The sequence below is a fragment of the Sphaerodactylus townsendi genome, linkage group LG13 (assembly GCF_021028975.2).
Source record: "Sphaerodactylus townsendi isolate TG3544 linkage group LG13, MPM_Stown_v2.3, whole genome shotgun sequence".
Taxonomy (NCBI): domain Eukaryota; kingdom Metazoa; phylum Chordata; class Lepidosauria; order Squamata; family Sphaerodactylidae; genus Sphaerodactylus; species Sphaerodactylus townsendi.
The window spans coordinates 43,145,637-43,164,676 of NC_059437.1; the positions used below are offsets into that span (position 1 = coordinate 43,145,637).

At 45.7% G+C, this 19,040-nt stretch overlaps 1 protein-coding gene across 4 annotated transcripts in view; it reads left to right on the plus strand.

Moving 5' to 3' along the window:
• The window catches only part of LOC125442851 (immunoglobulin lambda-1 light chain-like), a 420,716-nt gene extending 408,178 nt beyond the window's left edge, over window positions 1-12,538 (plus strand). For all 4 annotated transcript variants that reach the window (XM_048514607.1, XM_048514610.1, XM_048514609.1 and 1 more), the window contains exons 3-4: window positions 6,927-6,964; window positions 11,915-12,538. In XM_048514607.1, the coding sequence (XP_048370564.1) occupies window positions 6,927-6,964; window positions 11,915-12,237 (361 nt within the window). In that variant the 3' untranslated portion in view covers window positions 12,238-12,538. The remainder of the gene's footprint in view (window positions 1-6,926; window positions 6,965-11,914) is intronic.
• The last annotated feature ends 6,502 nt before the right edge of the window (window positions 12,539-19,040 follow it).

A 19,040-nucleotide genomic window follows, 5' to 3' on the forward strand; every position in this document is an offset into this window, starting at 1 on the left:
TGAGAATGAAACATAGAGAACGATGTAATTTAGTTCCATGACTGATGTAGTTACCGTGATGCGATTGTTTACATGATCATTACCACAGTTTTTTCTTCATGTGATTGCCTAGTCAAGGGGGAAACAGCCCAAGTGCTTGAATATGTGAACCACCCCTGAGATTAGAATTAGGAAGAATTAGGACTAATAAAAGGAAACACTTCTTCACGCAACATGTGATTGGTGTTTGGAATATACTGCCACAGGAGGTGGTGATGGCCACCAACCTGGATAGCTTTAAAAAGGGCTTGGACAGATTTATGGAGGAGAAGTCAATCTATGGCTACCAATCTTGATCCTCCTTGATCTCAGATTGCAAATGCCTTAGCAGACCCGGTGCTCAGGAGCAGCAGCAGCAGAAGGCCATTGCTTTCACCTCCTGCATGTGAGCTCCCAAAGGCACCTGGTGGGCCATTGCGAGTAGCAGAATGCTGGACTAAATGGACTCCGGTCTGATCCAGCAGGCTATTTCTTATGTTCTTATGTTCTTATGAGATATGCAGAGTATCAGAATATGTAATATAAAGAAATCCACCTCAGTGCAGAGGGTTGGAATAATGAATGTCAAAAGTGCCATCCTAAGCTGAGTTATACCCTTCTAAGCCCATTGATCTCAGTGGGCTTAAAAGTGGCCAAATCTTCTTAGGATAGCACTGCGAGTCCATTCCGGTCTTCTGAATTTATGGTGCACACTGACCAACCCTAGTCAGTGGAAATCTGGACTGTACCACTTCAGACCCAGAGGAGAAACTTTCGTACCAAAACATCCAAGACGACAGAAAAATAGCAGGGAGAAAACTAGTCTGGAATCCTTTCCTTTAACATGCTACTTTTTAATATGTACAAATACTGTATTCGGGATAGAAGAATATTATCATGTGAATCCCCTACTGCAGTCTGAAGTGGTGCAGTCCAGTTCAAAGGTTGCCATGCCACTAAACTGGACCGATATGGAGCCCAATTCAGAACCTGCTCATATGTGTGTATCTTGTCTTTGCTATTTTCCTGTGTTACAATTGTTAATACAAGCCACATTTGGTAATAACGTTGCCGAACAGCAATGCTATCCTTAGCAGTAGACAAAGGGCATTTCCCCACTTGCCATGACCCTCCTATGCCGCGTGCTGCTCTCAGCGCGCATCATTTCTGGCGCGCGCCCGGGCTTCCCCACGACCCCGGGGTCATCAAAAGGTGCCGTTTGGAAGAGCGCCAGGAATGACGTGCGGTGAGGAGGCGTGACAGCGGCAGTGTCGGGACGGCTGCGTTGTCACCGCCCCTGTAGTGGGGAGTGCCGGGGGACCCCACGCTACTTGCCTACAGTAGCACGCAGCTACTGGTAAGTGGGAAAATGCCCAAAGACTCTCTTTGGAGCATGTCTAGATGCAACACATAATTGAATTGGAGGATTTCCATGCCCAGCAACCTTTTGACAGCATTCATTGCCTGTTGGGAACAGGGCCACATAGATCTGGTGCCGAATTTCTCTTCCTTTCAGGCAGAATCCTAAGTATTTTTGTCCACCTAGCATTTCTCTTCCCAGGACAGTTTTATGAACAGCTTGAGAGAGGCAAGTGGTAGGCAGAGATCTGTGTGAGGGGGGTGTGATGTCAAGACCCAGCTGACTTACAATGACCCCGTAGGGTTTTCAAGGCAGGAGACATTCAGAGGTGGTTTACCACTGCCTGCCTCCGTATTATGACTCTTGTTTTCCCTGCCCATTCAAATACAAACCAGGGGCAGCAGCCCCTTCTTAGCTTCTCAGAGCTGACAAGAGCAGTCCAGCCTGGGGCTGTTCAGGTCAGGGAGAGATACTTGTTTTGACTCACAAGTCCCTTTTACCTAATCTTAGCAACCCTTTCTGTGTCAGTTCACTGCCTGAAGATCTGTGAGATGGTCAGAGTTAGGTGCTTTTGGGGACCTCTGTAGGAAGGAAAGAAGTCTGATTTATTCTACCCCAATTTATGAGCTGAGCTCAACCAAGTGACTTGTAGATGTGATGCTAGGGCAGACAGAGAATGATGTGTGGGATTATACTTCCAGCCCTTGCCTTTGTCCTGCACATATTCAGCCTTACTGCTGATCTGAATCTCTGCAAATACAGAGTTTACCCTAATATTATGTCTGTAGCACCTTCTACAAGAGTTCTTACTAGATTGCATTCAGAATTTCCATTTGTTTCATTGGATTAGGCTGTTTCTGGGAATATCTATTCTTCTAAAACAGAGGTGTCCAACTCTAGGAATGGAAGTGTCCCCCATGAAATTGTTTGGAATGCTTCACATGTTCTAGAACAGGGGTGTCCAACACTGGTGCCACAGGTGTTCATGGACTATGATTCTCATCAATCCCTGCCAGCATGGCCAATTGGGTGTCCAATTCTGGTGTCCCAGTTGTTCATGGACTACAATTCCCATCAGTCCCTGGCAGCATGGTCAATTGGCCATGCTGGTAAGGGCTGATGGGAATCATAGTCCATGAACATCTGGGGCACCAGTGTTGGACACCCCAGTTCTAGAACATGTGAAGCATTCCATACAATTTCATGGGGGGACACTTCCATTCCTAAGCACTTTAAATTTAGTGCTTTAATCTATGTTTCTAGGTATCCCGTGTTTAAAAATGTTGATCTAGAAATACTTCCTGAGTACTAATGCTTTGTAACTCTGATTTCACACACAGTGGATAATTCCCTTTTGATGCACTTTGGCCATCATTTGCCAAACTGTATATTCCCTTTCACACAGCTAAATCTAGCTGCAAACAATTGCTGAAGTGCCTTTAAAAGGTGTTATTCAACATGCATGAAATCAGCCTCTGTCTAGAAGGGTTTCATTAACCACCCTAGTCAAACAAAGTAACATGTTCTCATCGGTGTGAGATCATCAGATTCAGAAAGATGCCAAGATGGAAGCAATTGATCAAGTTAACTAAGTTGTCTAAGTCAAGAAGTTTGCCAGATATGTATGTTTGGTCAAACATAGCGAGTTTTGAGTTTTCTGGAAATCCATCCCAGAGCCAAGTTTCATCAGAACCTGGCTTTAGAACTTATTTTCATGCAATGACTCCATATAAAAGCAAGAACAGTGTGCTTCTGAACATATTTTGTTCCAATCTAATGTCCCTGCAGTGCTGACATAACATTCGATCTTGTGCTATCTTGATGCTAGTGAACGTCATACACAAGCACACAATGCCGGAAATCTTCAGTTCTGACTTCACTATATAATTTCCTTGCCTGCATAGTACACACAGATACTGAACAGGCTTTCCCCTTGTCTTACAGGCCAACCAGTGGTACCTCCAACTGTGCACGTCTTCCCACCATCCGCTGAAGAAATGAAGACCACCAACAAAGCCACCATGGTGTGCATGATGAGTGGATTTCATCCAGGGGTAGTCCAGGTCGACTGGCTGGCCGATGGCAACGTGATCACAGAGGGAGTCGAGACAGCCAAACCCTCCAAGCAGAACGATAAATATGTAGCCAGCAGTTACCTGACCTTGAACAACTCAGACTGGGAAAGGCACCAGACCTTCACCTGCAAGGTGACACATGAAGGAAACCCCATCACAAAGTCAGTGGACAGGTCTGAGTGTCCTTGAAGCATGGAGGACTCGACAGCGCCCCTCCTACCACAGTCCATCAGAAAGAGATAGCTTTCTCTTCCACCTCCTCCCCCCCTCCTCCTCCTCCTCCTCCATGGGGCAGGGTGAATCCCCTCTGATTTTTCCCTCCTGTTAGTTTGAAAATTAAACTGACTTCCATCTTTGCAGTTCTACCCCCTCCCTTCCTTCATGTCCCCTCCCCCACAAGAATCTCCTTGGCATGTCAGCTTCTACTGTTAGCAGATTAATAAAATTTGAAACATTAAATTGGTGCCATTTCTTGATGGAATGACTTTTTCCAACTTCTTCAAGCCAGTTGTTTACAGTTTTTCTATTATATTAGTAAATTATACAGTGCATCCAAATGTGGAGGCTCCATTTAGCTATTGTTGATAGATTTCGCTTCTGGAAAGAAATCTAGTCCCTCCTTTAAAGTCAATAGATTTTTTAAAAAAAGTAATTGTTAATTGCTCTGAATCCTTTGTTGGAGAAATGAATGAATGGGTGGATGGATGGATGGATGGATGGATGGATGGATGGATGGATGGATGGATGGATGGATGGATGGATGGATGGATGGATGGATGGATGGATGGATGGATGGATGGATGGATGGATGGATGGATGGATGGATGGATGGATGGATGGATGGATGGATGGATGGATGGATGGATGGATGGATGGATGGATGGATGGATGGATGGATGGATGGATGGATGGATGGATGGATGGATGGATGGAGAGTCACTGGCCATCATTATGAGAAAGATACTGATAATCATAATTCTCCAGACAACTCATAATTTTGTAAGTCTTATTCCAGCTAGCCTATTCCTTTTCTTCCAGCCACTCACTTAATCTTTGCATGAGTTTGAAGTGGTATAAACAGCATCAGTCATTTGAGTATTTTCCACTTCAATACAGTCAGATAAACCCCATGAGTAGAAAAGAACAGGTTAGCTGGCAGGAAGGAACATACCAGGAAATGGGATTTGTTTGGCCATGACTGGCAAATCCATTCGAAATCATTGATTTCGAAGAGTCATCAACATTGGCAGACTGGAAGACGCATCCTTTTTCTGTTTCTTGTAAGGTATTCTCTAGTGGCTGTGATTAAGGCAGTGTGAAGCAATTTTAGTTTATTGTTTTATATTTACTGGGGATCTTTGCTTTTATTTGTGTTACTGGTAACAAGATGTTTTAAGGATTTACCTGAGATTATCACGCGGGATTTTATAACTATAAACCTAAGAGCATTCATAGACACTCAAAAACCTGCTCCAATAGAACTACTGCCTGATTCCAAATACCAAATACCAAATACCAAATACCAAATACCAAATACCAAATACCCTAACCCAGATGCCATATGGTGACGGTCATCTTACCCCACTCTGTTAAATATGTCTCTCTTCTTTTCTTCTGTCAATACCAAAGCATTTGATACAGCCCTATCATGTATTACAGGCTTATATTTGAAAATAAGCACTCACCAAAACCTCCCTACAGGTAGAAAGTTAACATATCAAGAAGAAGGCATAAAGGGAGACATTGACTTGCAGGTATCTTCAAACAAGTGAATGCCCCGTGTGTCTGCAGAACAGTACATGTGGAAGACGGTACCATACACCACTTGTCTGATATCTGTGGCAGATCTTATACAGGCAGGCAAACCCAGAGCAAGTTTCACTCAAACTCTTCTCCACTGATCGAAGACTACAGTGGTTGCAGTCTTCACTGCTTCAAAAGATTATAAAATGCACCCCTTTGATGGATATTGCCACTTATCCCTCGGCTATAATGAGATGAAAGATCCTCCCTACTAAGATTGGGGGGGAAAGGAAAGGAGCACAGTGCAATAAGGAAGATAAGTTCATGTGTCTCACAAAGGAACATGTAAACAATGCCCTGGCAATGACCCTAAGGAAAAGGCACACAGTCCACCAGCAGACTGTTTAATTAACCATACCATTCTGCATTGTGACACTGTGCAGCAGAAGCAAGCTGTGCACAGCTCAGATTGGCCACAACTAGTGACATCATGACCCTCAGCTTCATCGAATGAGGACCAATTCCTTTATTTTCACAACACTTCTGTGAGGTAGGTTACTCTGAGAGGGGCTGGCCCAAGATTACACAGGGAACATCATGGTTGAGTGGGAATATAAAAGTGGCTCTCCGCAGCCCTAGTCTGATAGTTGGATAAACAAAAGGCGAATCAATGTGTATTTAATAATTGTAACATAGAGTTTTAAAATTTAGAGCAGCCAGCCTACGGAAGTATGGAAAGGGGAGAAGAGGAATGACAGAATAAGTGTTCAATTGTGATGGTTCAACTGTGATGGTTCCATCATATTTGTGGTTAATACATGATACAGGCAAGGTCCTATTGGAATGTAAGATGGTGGCCAGAATGGTTTAGCAGTTAAGGCGTCAAACTGAATTCTGGGAAATCCAGGATCGAATCTCCCCTCATGCCATGGAAGCTTGCTGGGTGACCTTGGACTAGTCACACATGCTCAGCCTAACTTACCTCACAGGGTTGTTGTGAGAATAAAATGAAAGAGAGAGGAGTGATGTGAGCAGCTTTGGCTCCCCATTGGGGTGGAAGGCGGGATATAAATAAAGCAACATAACATCATTAAAATAAATACTGGAGAGCAATTGACATAATGGGCCAAGACCGTGCAATTTCTGCACCCAAAAGAGGCCATAAATTATAAGCCTACAGGATTGGCTTCTGCAGAAACGTGTTCAAGACTCAGCTATGGAGCACATGTGTTTGGTTTGTTCCTGCACCTTCTTCTTCAGTTATACATTCTTTGCACCCCATCGCAGAACTGAAGGCATCAATCAGAAGAACTGAAGGCATCGATCAGCAGAACTAAAGGCATCAGATGTTCGATCACACCACAGGCCACACCGATTCCACACGCTAACTGCGCATCACCATGTGTCCAAAGGGCAACTGACCCCAAGGTAAGTGCTGGTACAGCAGACACATCTAAAGCAAGGGAGTTGCCAAACAGATCCTCCAGGATATCACCAGCCAAGATGGTAGCATGCACAGGGTAAGAACTAGCAACATGCCCTCGTTGGGGAGACAATTGCACGCTTTCCTGATCCGCTGTTACTATCACCAGTGTGACTGTGCCTTTCTTCAGGAATCCCACCTACACTTGGAAGTTATGGATCTTTGGTAGGGGCTTGCTTCTGATTTCACTTCTTGGCTGAGACCTTCCTTCGCACAGGAGGTTTTTGCACAGCCACGTGCCACTGTGGTATGTCTTCGGCGGAGGGACCCAGCTGACCGTCCTCAGTAAGTAACAGAAACGTTCCTGTATTGTCTTTTCCATTGCATTGTTTTTCATTTCCAGATTTTGTTTCTTTTTTAGTCCGCCTGACCTAGCATGCCAGGTACATGTTTGAATTTACTATGCTGCCATTGGTTTGCGTTGTCTCTGCTTCTTAGCTTTTAGGACCCTTGGTACGGACCAAATTCCATTTTCTAAACAGAATGCCATTTTCATGTGGACTTCAGCCTTTTTTTGATCCAGGATCTACCATTAACGTGTGATCCACTTTAAATCCTTCACTACATATGTCTTTTTCCTTCTGCCTACCCTTCTTTTTCTTCCCATCTTTTACCCTTCCCTTCCATCTGTCTCACCACTTCCTTCTCTTTTCCTGTCTGTCTTTTTCCTTCTCCCTCCCCTTCTTGTCCATCTCTCTTATCTTCTCTTCTGTCTTTTTCTTTTTCTTTTCCTTTCTCCTTTCCCTTTCCTTCTGTCTTCAAAGGAGTGATTTCTGTAAGTGTCACTTGGTTTAGAAATCATCGTTTGTGGAGGGAAACTTTACCACATCTTCCAATATGAGATTCTGGAGTCTTCTGACAGAAACTCCAGTTGTGTTATTTTGCTCTAAAAAGCTTTCATGGTGAGGAGCGGACAATGTCGATCAGCCACAGGATTAAGGAGGAGAGTTACTCTTTTTCCCATCTATTTCCCCAGTAAAATATTCTTCTTCTCAGGTCTGCTTTCAGACCCAGTAGAAATAAAATAGGCACAGCACCAGAACTTTTTTCCCCCTACTGGGTCATTTTTGATCAAGAAAACAGTCCAGAGGAAACTCCAGAATCACACAGTCTCAGGTGTGTTAGTCTGCAGTACTAGAATAAAATGTGAATTCAGTAGAACCTTAGAGGCCCCTTCCACACATGCGGAATAATGCACTTTCAATCCACTTTCAATGCACTTTGCAGCTGGATTTTACTGTACGGAATAGCTGTGAAAGTGGATTGAAAGTGCATTATTCTGCATGTGCGGAAGGAGACAGAGACTAACAAAATTTTCCAAGGCATAAAGTTTCATGAGTGAAAACTGTGTAAAAATTAGCTTTGACTCATAAGCTTTTATCTTGGAAAATTTTGGTAGTTTTTAAGGTGATCGTGCACTCGACTTCCATTCTTCTATCTAGCATCACCTATAGTTAGTATACGAATTGTGTCCTTCCTTCAAAAAATATTGGGAGGGATCCTATCTAGACAGCCATAGTTGCTTTACCTCAGAATATAACTCAGGCTCATTCCGCACATGCAGAATAATGCACTTTCAAACTGCTTTCAGTGCTCTTTGAAGCTGTGCGGAATGGCAAAATCCACTTGCAAACAGTTGTGAAAGTGGTTTGAAAACGCATTATTTTGCGTGTGCGGAAGGGGCCTCCCCAACCACCCACTGAAGGTCAATGATCTAGTCCACTTTAGGTAAAGGGCCCTTTTAAAACTAAGCATTATTCAGGAAGATCTTGTTGATCTAATCTGGTAGACTGTGTGTCCAGACTTTGGCACTGAACTTTAAGACAAATGAAAACAAACTGGTACAGGTTCGAAAGAGGGCAAGAAGATGGTCAGCACAGAGGTCTGGAAAACAAGTCCTGCAAGAAGTTGAAGGGTCTGGGTATGTTTAGACTAGAGAAGAGAAGACTAAAGCTAGAGGTGAGGGCGGCATTGTCGCAGTCTTCCAATAAATGGACTGAACACTTGTTCTCTGCTGCTCCAGAGGGCAAAACTAGAGCTACAGGGGCATTTTCAGATCAACATTAGAAGAAACTTTCTAATAGTGGAAATCGCTCAGTAATGGCACCAGTTATTGGGAGTCAGGGGCTCTCCTTTGCTGAAGGCCTTAAAGCAGAAGCTAGACATCCTAGCTTTGGATTCCCTGCACTGAGTACAGGGTTGACTTAAATAGCCTATAGAGATACCCATTCCAGATCTAGGATGAATAGTTGAAACGAAGGGCTTCCCATAAAACTCAGAACCCTTCCAAACGGCTCTGCCCATGAGCCAGCATTGTCATCTGCAGGCAAATCTGCCTGTAGATATACCACTATGTGGTTGACATGGGATGATGAAGGCCCCATCTGCCTAGCACATGTATAATGGGTTGTAGTCAAGAAACAGGAACCCATTTCCCTGTTTTCGCATTCACACGAAGGGATGTCATGTCGATGAGGGAGCAAGTTTGTTTTTTGTGGCTCCAGAGACTAGGACCAGGAGTCATGGGTTCAAGGTGAAGGAAAAGAGATTCTACCCAAACATCAGGAAAAACTTCCTGACTGTCAGGGCTGTTCGACAGTGGAATGCACTACCTTGGAGTGTAGCAGACTCTCCTTTTTTGGAGGTTTTCAAAGAGAGAGGCTGGATGGCCATCTGTCAGGATTGCTTTGATTGTGTGTTCCTGCATTGCAGGGGGTTGGACTTGATGGCCCTTGGGGTCTCTTCCAACTCTATGATTCTATGACTAGATTGGTCCTTCTCATGCATTAAACTATGGTTGGACTATAGATTGACCCTTCTCATGCAACGATGATACTTTACCATTAAGGGTTGGACTAGATGGGCCCTTCATCCGGTCCAATTGCAAAGCCATCTAAACACGTGGCCCTAAAATGCATAATTTAATGACAGAAGGGTGGTGTGGAAAGGTAATGGCTGTTCTTGGCAAGTTCCCCTTCAGTTATGTTGAGATTTATTTCTATACTGAACAACATCCTGTGGGAAGAAACAACCTTGGCTCTATGTAGTACTTTGCTTTCCATATCCCAAAGGAACATATATGCACTCAGCTTTTTCACAGAGTATTTGCCCACATGGGGAATTCCCAGAAGATTACCTCACGAAGCTCTGGAATCATACTGAAAGAGGATTGAAAAAAATGTTTCCTCCTTTTATTCATGCACTAGAAAGATCAGGGAGTATTAATCTTTTTTGTTAAAAAGTGGTTTTTTAAATGACACAAAATTCACCCAATGTTCTTGAAAGCTCCTCCTGCTATTCATAGAAAACTTGCAGTGGCGTAGGAGGTTAAGAACTCGTGTATCTAATCTGGAGGAACCGGGTTTGATTCCCAGCTCTGCCGCCTGAGCTGTGGAGGCTTCTCTGGGGAATTCAGATTAGCCTGTTCACTCCCACACACGCCAGCTGGGTGACCTTGGGCTAGTCACAGCTTCTCGGAGCTCTCTCAGCCCCACCTACCTCACAGGGTGTTTGTTGTGAGGGAGGAAGGGCAAGGAGATTGTAAGCCCCTTTGAGTCTCCTGCAGGAGAGAAAGGGGGGATATAAATCCAAACTCTTTTTATTATTGATTAAAGCATTTTCCAGGGCTTGAGGAATTAAAGGGGATAAGAGCTGAATAATACATTGATGGATAGTAAAGCACACCACAGAATTGTTGCACGGATTCTTGGCCTCTTGGCAGCAATAAAGAAGTGGTTCTGACTCCTCATTAGGAAGAATTTAAAATTCGTTGATGTCAAAATGCACAGTAATTATATGAGAACAAGTGTATATGTATCAGAGACGAGAAATCCTGCACTTTCACAATCTCCACCCCGAGCATAAGCAATTGGTAGACTGGGATCAGGATCTGATCTCTCCTCCAAACAACTTTATCCAGACTGTGTGAAGGCCTTAACCAATTTAATAAAGGTTAATACGTTATTGTATATATTTAATCAAGGCTAATATAGCTAATATAAATGTTGTATTCATAACCTGATGCTCAGTCTAAAAAAGGAAAGGAGCAGCAGTGGCGTAGGAGGTTAAGAGCTCGTGTATCTAATCTAGAGGAACCGGGTTTGATTCTCCGCTCTGCCTCCTGAGCTGCTGAGGCTTTTCTGGGGAATTCAAATTAGCCTGTACGCTCCCACACACACCAGCTGGGTGACCTTGGGCTAGTCACAGCTTTTCGGATCTCTCTCAGCCCCACCCACCTCACAGGGTGTTTGTTGTGAGCGGGGAAGGGCAAGGAGATTGTAAACCCATTTGAGTCTCCTACAGAAGAGAAAGGGGGGATATAAATCCAAACTCTTCTTCTTTTTCTTCTTCTACTGCCAATCTAACTAACCTTTGTTGGATTTTTGATCCTAGTTTGTCTCCAAGGACCTTAAGGCTGAAACATCATCCCTATTTTAGCCTTAGAAACAACTCTGTAAGGTAGGCTAGATTGGGAGATGATTAGCTCAAGGTCAAAACTGGAGCCTGCCTATCTTGTTCAGCTTTCTTTTCACACAGCAGCCGGACAGACATTTCCATGAAACAAAAACAGAGCATTAATGGAATATAGGCCTGGCCTGCACACCCACCCTCATATACACACATGTACAGTGCTTCTGAACATGGAAGTTCCATTGAGTCATCATAATCAGTGAATTTCATCAGTGAGAGATTTGAAACCAAATTTTTTGGGGATTTATATCCCCCCCCCTTTCTCTCCTGTAGGAGACTCAAAGGGGCTTACAATCTCCTTGCCCTTCCCCCCTCACAACAAACACCCTGTGAGGTAGGTGGGGCTGAGAGAGCTCCGAGAAGCTGTGACTAGCCCAAGGTCACCCAGCTGGCATGTGTATGAGGGTACAGGCTAATCTGAATTCCCCAGAGAAGCCTCCACAGCTCAAGCAGCAGAGCCGGGAATCAAACCCAGTTCCTCCAGATTAGAGTACACCTGCTCTTAACCACTACGCCACTGCTGCTCATTGTACTAATCCTCACCCTACGCCGGTGATGGTGAACCTTTCGGGCTCAGCATGTCAAAAATCCAGAAAATGCCAAACTTGACTCTGCTTGCATGTCACCCCACCCCCATTGGTGCATCGTGTGCAACCTGCCCCCTCCCATCCCCCCTCCCTTGGCGCTACGCCCCTACTTCTGACCTCGCCTACAACAAGACTGTTCTTTTTTGAAACATCTCTTTTAACTGGCATTGCCTTCCAGGTCAGGCCAAAGCAGCTCCTGCCGTATTTGTCTACCCTCCATCCTCTGAAGAGGTCGCCGCCCAGAACAAGGTCACCCTTGTGTGTTTGATGAACAATTTCTACCCTGGAGCAGTCCAAGTCACCTGGAAGGCTGACAACGCCAAGGTCACAGAGGGAGTGGAGACCACCAGGCCATCCAAACAGAGCGACAATCGTTACCTGGCCAGCAGCTACCTGTTCCTGAGTGCCACAGATTGGGCAAGCCATAACAACTACACCTGCCAAGTGACGCACGAAGGGGTGGATTATGAGGCGTCTGTGGACAGATTAGAGTGTCCCTAACCCTTTGCTTCTTGTAGGTCTTTGCCTGTTTCCCCCACCCTCAGTCTTTGAAGAGAAGAGGGCATTCTGGAAGGCTCCCACAGTACTGACTGATCAGTTGTGGCCCCTCCGTGTTGTCCACAAACCACCTTGCAATTTCTTACATTACCACCAAAGACGTTTCTGCTTTATTATTCTCTGACACAGTCTTGTTGCTATGCTGACATTCACCGAAATATGGCCTCCCCACCTTCTCCCTTCCTTGCTTTCTTTCAATCATGATGCAGTTTTCATTATCTTCTAATAAAACTTATGTCATCCATCATGTCTCGGATTCTGTGTAGCACTTGGTACAGGTACTCACTTGCTAATAAAATACTGTAGCAGCACAATCAAACACAACCGACTTTTGTAGGCAGAGGCATTTTGCTCAGCGTTAGAATGATCACATCATTTGGGCTTGAGGTAGAAAGTTGTAGAGGAACGCTGGGCTTCTTGTTCATTGAGTACATCTAGGCCTTGTTGAGTGCTGTGATAAAGGAGGAAGTAGTGACTTGTGGAAGCAGGTTGTCATGATTCACAGCTGAGGGTTGATTAGCTAACATCTTGGTGGATTATGTGTCATTGAGAGCAGAATGTAATGGCTGGGGTCCCTTCCGCACATGCAGAATAATGCACTTTTAATCCACTTTCACAATTGTTCGCAAGTGGGTTTTGCTATTCCGCACAGCTGCAAAGTGCATTGAAAGTGGATTGAAAGTGCATTATTCTGCACCAAAAGGTGGAGAATAGTCAAACTGGGGAAAGAACAGCTTCCATAGAAGTTCATTCCAGAAAAGTGCATTCCTTAAGGGGGAGGTAAATCCTTCACGGATTGTACTTTCAAGTACCTTGCATGTCTGAATGGACCACTACAAGAACTCTGCAAACAGAACTTTCACTTTTTGTATCACCGAGTCTCAACTCAAATATAATATTTTTTGACACTCTCCACAACTATAGTTACTGAGTAACGATAGGAGACCATTAAATGCTAACCTGCCTATACGTACAAATTGGGGAATAGTCAAGGCTATGAGATCCAGGCAGAATCCTCACTCTGCCATAAAAGCTCGCTGGGTGACCTTGGGCCTAGGGTTGCCAACTCCGGTTGGGGAAATTCCTGGAGATATGGGAATGGAGCCTGGTGAGGGGAGTTTGGAGAGGGGTGGGACTTTGGCAGTGATTTGATGCCATGCAGTCCATCCTTTTTCTCCAGGGAACTGATCTCTGTTGTCTGGAGATCAGTTGTAATTCCGGGAGCTCTCCAGGCCCCACCTGGAAACTGCAGCCCTGTGGACCAGTCACTCACTCTCATAGAATCATAGAGTTGGAAGAGACCCCAAGGGCCATCAAGTCCAGCCTCCTGCCATGCAGGAACACACAATCAAAGCACTCCTGACTGATGGCCAGCCAGCCTCTGTTTAAAAACCTCCAAAGAAGGAGGCTCTACCACTCTCCGAGGCAGCATATTCAGAGGTGGGATCCAGCAGGTTCTCACAGGTACCCAAGAGTAGGTTACTAATTATTTGTGTGTGCCGAGAGGGGGTTACTAATTGGTGATTTTGCCACGTGACTTTTGCCCTAGTTACGCCCCTCCTCTCAGCAGTAGCGCGCAGAACTTGAAGCAGTCTAGCAGGAGGTGCACCAGCGTGCGTGGCAGCCTGCACCTGCATGCATTCGTTTCCCGCCCAAGGACCGGAGCAGCGGCTGTGTCCTTGCCACAGCCCCGCCCAGGAATGTCCCGCCCCTGGAATGCCTGACCACGCCCCCGTCATGCCCCACCCAGCCCCATTGGCGCTACGCCACAGTTTGAATCCCACCACCATGTGAACCTGTTACTAAAATTTTTGGATCTCACCACTGAGCGTATTCCACTGTTGAACAGCCCTGACAGTCAGAAAATTTTTCCTAATGTTGAGATGGAATCTCTTTTCCTGCACCTTGAACCCATTACTCCGTGTCCTAATCTATGAAGCAGCAGAAAATAATCTTGCGCCCTCTTTGACATGCCATCCCTTCATATATTTAAACATTGCTATCATGCCCCCCCCCCCCCGTTTAACCTTCTGCAGACTAAACATTTCCAGGTCCCTAAACCTCTCTTCATATGGCATGGATTCCAGTCCTTTTACCATTATGGTTGCCCTCCTCTAGACACATTCCAACTTGTCAATATCCTTCTTAAATTGCTGGGCCCAGAACTGAACACAGTACTCTTGGTGAGGTTTGACCAATGCAGAGTAAAGTGGAACAATTACTTCCCTCGATCTAGACCCTATACTCTTATTGATGCATCCCAGAATTGCATTGGCTTTCTTGGCTGCCATATCACACTGCTGACTCATGTTCAGCTTCTGGTCTACTAAGACTCCCAGATCCCTTTCACATGTAGTGTTGTCAAGCCAGGTGTCACCTATCCTGCATCTGGTGCATTTCATTTTTTTTCTGCCTAAGTATAGAATCTTACATTTATCTCCGTTGACATTCATTTTGTTTGCTTTGGCCCAGCTCTCTAATTTGTCCAGATCATTTTGAATCCTGCCCCTGTCTTTCAGGGCATTAACTGCCTCTCTCAGCCTAACCAACCTTACAAGATTGTTGTCATGAAGGGGAAAAAATGAAGATAATGTTGCAAACTGCTTTGGATGGACAGGAAACTGGGGTATACATATTTAAATAAAGACCTACCGTGTTTCCCCGAAAATAAGACAGTGTCTTATATTAATTTTTGCTCCCAAAGATGCGCTATGTCTTATTTTCAGGGGGTGTCTTATTTTTCTGTGTTCTGTTCATCGGGCATGCTTCCAAACAAAAACTTTGCTACGTCTTACTTTCGGGGGGGATGCCTTATATTTCGCACTTCAGCAAAACCTCTACTACGTCTTATTTTCAGGGGATGTCTTATATTCGGGGAAACAGGGTATATATTTAAACAAGTGTGTACAGTTCATTTTTCTAGGGTAGCCCTATCAAAGTTGCAACATTAGAGCTTGGTTTATTCCTAGCCAGCCATCCTGTTTGATATTGGCGCACATCCTTCCTGGATACACATTTTTGATTTGCAGGTCAGTCGCATAAAGCCAAACAGGCCACGTCTGCGATGTTACAATCCAATGGAGGCCGACAGCGTGTTACGCTCAGCGCAGTCGGAAAGTATCGCTCCCAACTGTTAACCGAAAGAGCTTTCTGGATGCCTCACGCAAGCAGCTGTGTGATGCATGAACAGTTCTGAGCCCAAGGCAGGGTGGAGGCCGCAGTCTGAATTTCAGTCCTGAGAAATGTTCCATCCATGAGCAATCAAGATATGAAAACAGTTAGTCGAAAGAGGCGCATAAGGGACCATGAGACAGCTGTACTATAGGAGTCAGCAGGAAGGAAGAGACGGCAGGCAGATGGGGGTGGAATGGAAAAAAATTAACGATGCCCAGCTAATCGCTGTGTTGCTGCAGGTGGCCGGCAGGGCTATTTTGGGCCAGGAGGCATCCTAAGGTTCGCTGGTTTCATTCGATCCACTGAGCAGACATTACTGCAATACACAGTTCGGTTCCACCCAAAGCAGAGTCACCATATTTTGTGGAAGGATGAAATCTTGATCAAAGTACCATGTCAAAGCTGCCAAGGTTGAGGATAAAATGGGGGGGGGGGTTCATACGGGGGACTCCTGGAGCCAGACAGGTAATGTGCTTTGTTGTCATATGAGCAGCAGTGGCGTAGGAGGTTAAGAGCTCATGTATCTAATCTGGAGGAACTGGGTTTGATTCCCAGCTCTGCCGCCTGAGCTGTGGAGGCTTATCTGGGGAATTCAGATTAGCCTGTACACTCCCACACACGTCAGCTGGGTGACCTTGGGCTAGTCACAGCTTCTCGGAGCTCTCTCAGCCCCACCTACCTCACAGGGTGTTTGTTGTGAGGGAGGAAGGGCAAGGAGATTGTAAGCCCCTTTGAGTCTCCTGCAGGAGAGAAAGGGGGGGATATAAATCCAAACTCTTCTTCTTCTTCTTCTTCTTCTTCTTCTTCTTCTTCTTCTTCTTCTTCTTCTTCTTCTTCTTCTTCTTTTAATATGTGCAAGGGGCAAAGAAGTGTTCTTTGCGCAGGGGCCAAAGGTGAGCGCTAGGCTGTCCTTGTTTCATAGTCACAAATGCTCTTGGAACACCCCAATTCTCATCCCAAGGATGGTTGCCGAAGCAACACAGCTGAACCCCTGAACATGACAACTCCAGCCAGTCCCACTGATATTTTCAACAAATCGCCTGCAAAAGACAAAAACTGGAGCTGTTGCTTAAAGTAAATGGGTGTTTATTCATTTGAAACCAAATTTTACAGTTGCTTGTTTTTAAAGTCACGAAAAATACAACCCAAGAATCAAGGCAGGACATGAATTGGCAATAAAATGGCTCCCAAATCCAGCAGGACGGAGCCAGGCAGCTTTTAAAAAATCATTCACACTCAGCTCCCCATTTTACCACACACCCCTATCCCACATGGCTTTTTTGTTTACAGTTACCAACCTCCAGGTGGGGGCTGGAGTTTTCCAGGAAACACAACTGATCTCGAGACTATAGAGCCATGGTGGCGAACCTTTGGCACTCCAGATGTTATGGACTACAATTCCAGCAGCCCCTTCCAGCATGGCCAATTGGCCATGCTGGAAGGGGCTGCTGGGAATTGTAGTCCATAACATCTGGAGTGCCAAAGGTTCGCCACCACTGCTATAGAGGTCAGTTCCCCTGAAGAAAACGACAGCGTGGGAAGGCAGATGCCACGGCATCAGACTTCTGCTGAACTCTCTCCCGGGCCCCAAACGCAGTCACCCCCAGGCTTCACCTTTGAATCTCAAGAAATTTCTCAACCCAGAGTTGGCAACCCAACTTTTGTCCACAAAGGTGCTACGATTTTCAGCACAGCTTTGTTGCTATTGTTATAGAAGCAGACCAGAGGTGGGATCCAGCAGGTTCTCACAGGATCCCGAGAGTAGGTTACTCATTATTTGTGTGTGCCGAGAGGGGGTTACTAATTGGTAATTTTGCCACGTGATTTTTGCCTTAGTTACGCCCCTCCTCTCAGCAGGAGCGCGCAGAACTTGAAGCAGTCTAGCAGGAGGTGCACCGGCGTGCGTGGCAGCCTGCGCCTGCGTGCATTCGTTTCCCGCCCAAGGACCGGCGCAGCGGCTGCGTCCTTGCCACAGCCCCGCCCAGGAATGCCCCGCCCCTGGAATGCCCGGCCACGCCCCCGTTGGGCCCCGTCCAGCACCATTGGCGCTATGCCACAGTTTGAATCCCACCACCATGGGAACCTGTTACTAAAAATTTTGGATCCCACCACTGAAGCAGACCTTCTCCTTCCCTTTTCACTTGCAAAAAGGAATCCATGCCATACAAGGAGAGACCCTCCTGCCATCAAAGAACTGGGCTTAGGTGCAAGGACTCACCCCTGGCTGTGGGGAGGGGGAAGCTGTCTTCACCTTCTCAAAATGTTAATGGGTCTTTCCCTTCTCTTTCATTTTCCTTTGATGCTAGTAACTGCAGCTAACTAGGAGCAATCCTGGTGCCTTCCCAGTGGGAGGGGGTGGCAGGCGGCTGAGAACTTTCACTGCGCTGGCCTTGAGATGATGAAGAAGAAGAAGAAGAGTTTGGATTTATATTCCCCCCTTTCTCTCCTATAGGAGACTCAAAGGGGCTTACAATCTCCTTGCCCTTCCCCCCTCACAACAAACACTCTGTGAGGTAAGTGGGGCTGAGAGAGCTCCGGAAAGCTGTGACTAGCCCAAGGTCACCCAGCTGGCATGTGTGGAGTGCGCCCAGGCCAGTGGTGGCGAACCCTTTGGCACTCAGATGTTATGGACTATAAATCCCATCCAGCCCCTGCCAGCATGGCCAATTGGCCATGCTGGCGAGGCTGATGGGACCCAACCAATCCCTTAACATCCTGGAGTCTCGGGATGCTCCTACATGGCATAGAGCTATCTGAATTCCCCAGATAAGCCTCCACAACTCAGGCAGCAGAGCTGGGAATCAAACCCGGTTCCTCCAGATCAGAGTGCACCTGCTCTTAGCCACTACGCCACTGCTGCTCAACTCCCAAACATCCCTCTTTCTGTTATTCTCACATTCCATGGGAAACAGGGAAGGGGTATTTATGGTGGGAACGTTGAGGGGATACAGGCAACTATATTTTCATAATTTGGCAGAACTGGCTTTCTGAAAGCCAGGTACCAGCTGTTATCAATAAAGACTTCTGATCCAGCATCCAGATATTCCCAGCCCAAGAACTCTACGCAGCTGATTACAAGATTCACGTGTAGATGGTGTTTGCAGTACATCAGGGGGTCCCAACGTGGTACCTGTGGGGAACATGATACCCACGGGCACTTTTCCTGGCATTTGCCAAATGTTTTTGGAACGCGGGTGGGCCGGAGATCGATTTCTGACAAGCCACTGGAAATCTGGTTGGCTGTGCAGATTTTAAAAAATATTTTTGGCAGCAGCTGCCCCTACAGCACAAGAATCTTCACTGTGTGACTGAAGATAAGCTGTTGGTATGCAAGAAAAATGCTTTAAAACAAAAAATGTTCATTTTTTTAAAAGTCTTCCTGTTATTAATAGTACAGGGCATTTTTCCCTAGGTCAGCTGGCTTCTCTATTCTAACCCCCTTTCAAGGCTGTCTAAAGGAATATCCATTATCACATCTAGTGGCACCAAAGTCCACACATTGATACTCAGAAAGTAGACATTATTGACCCCAATGTTTCTTCCTTTGCTCACGGAAGACTCGTACACATCAT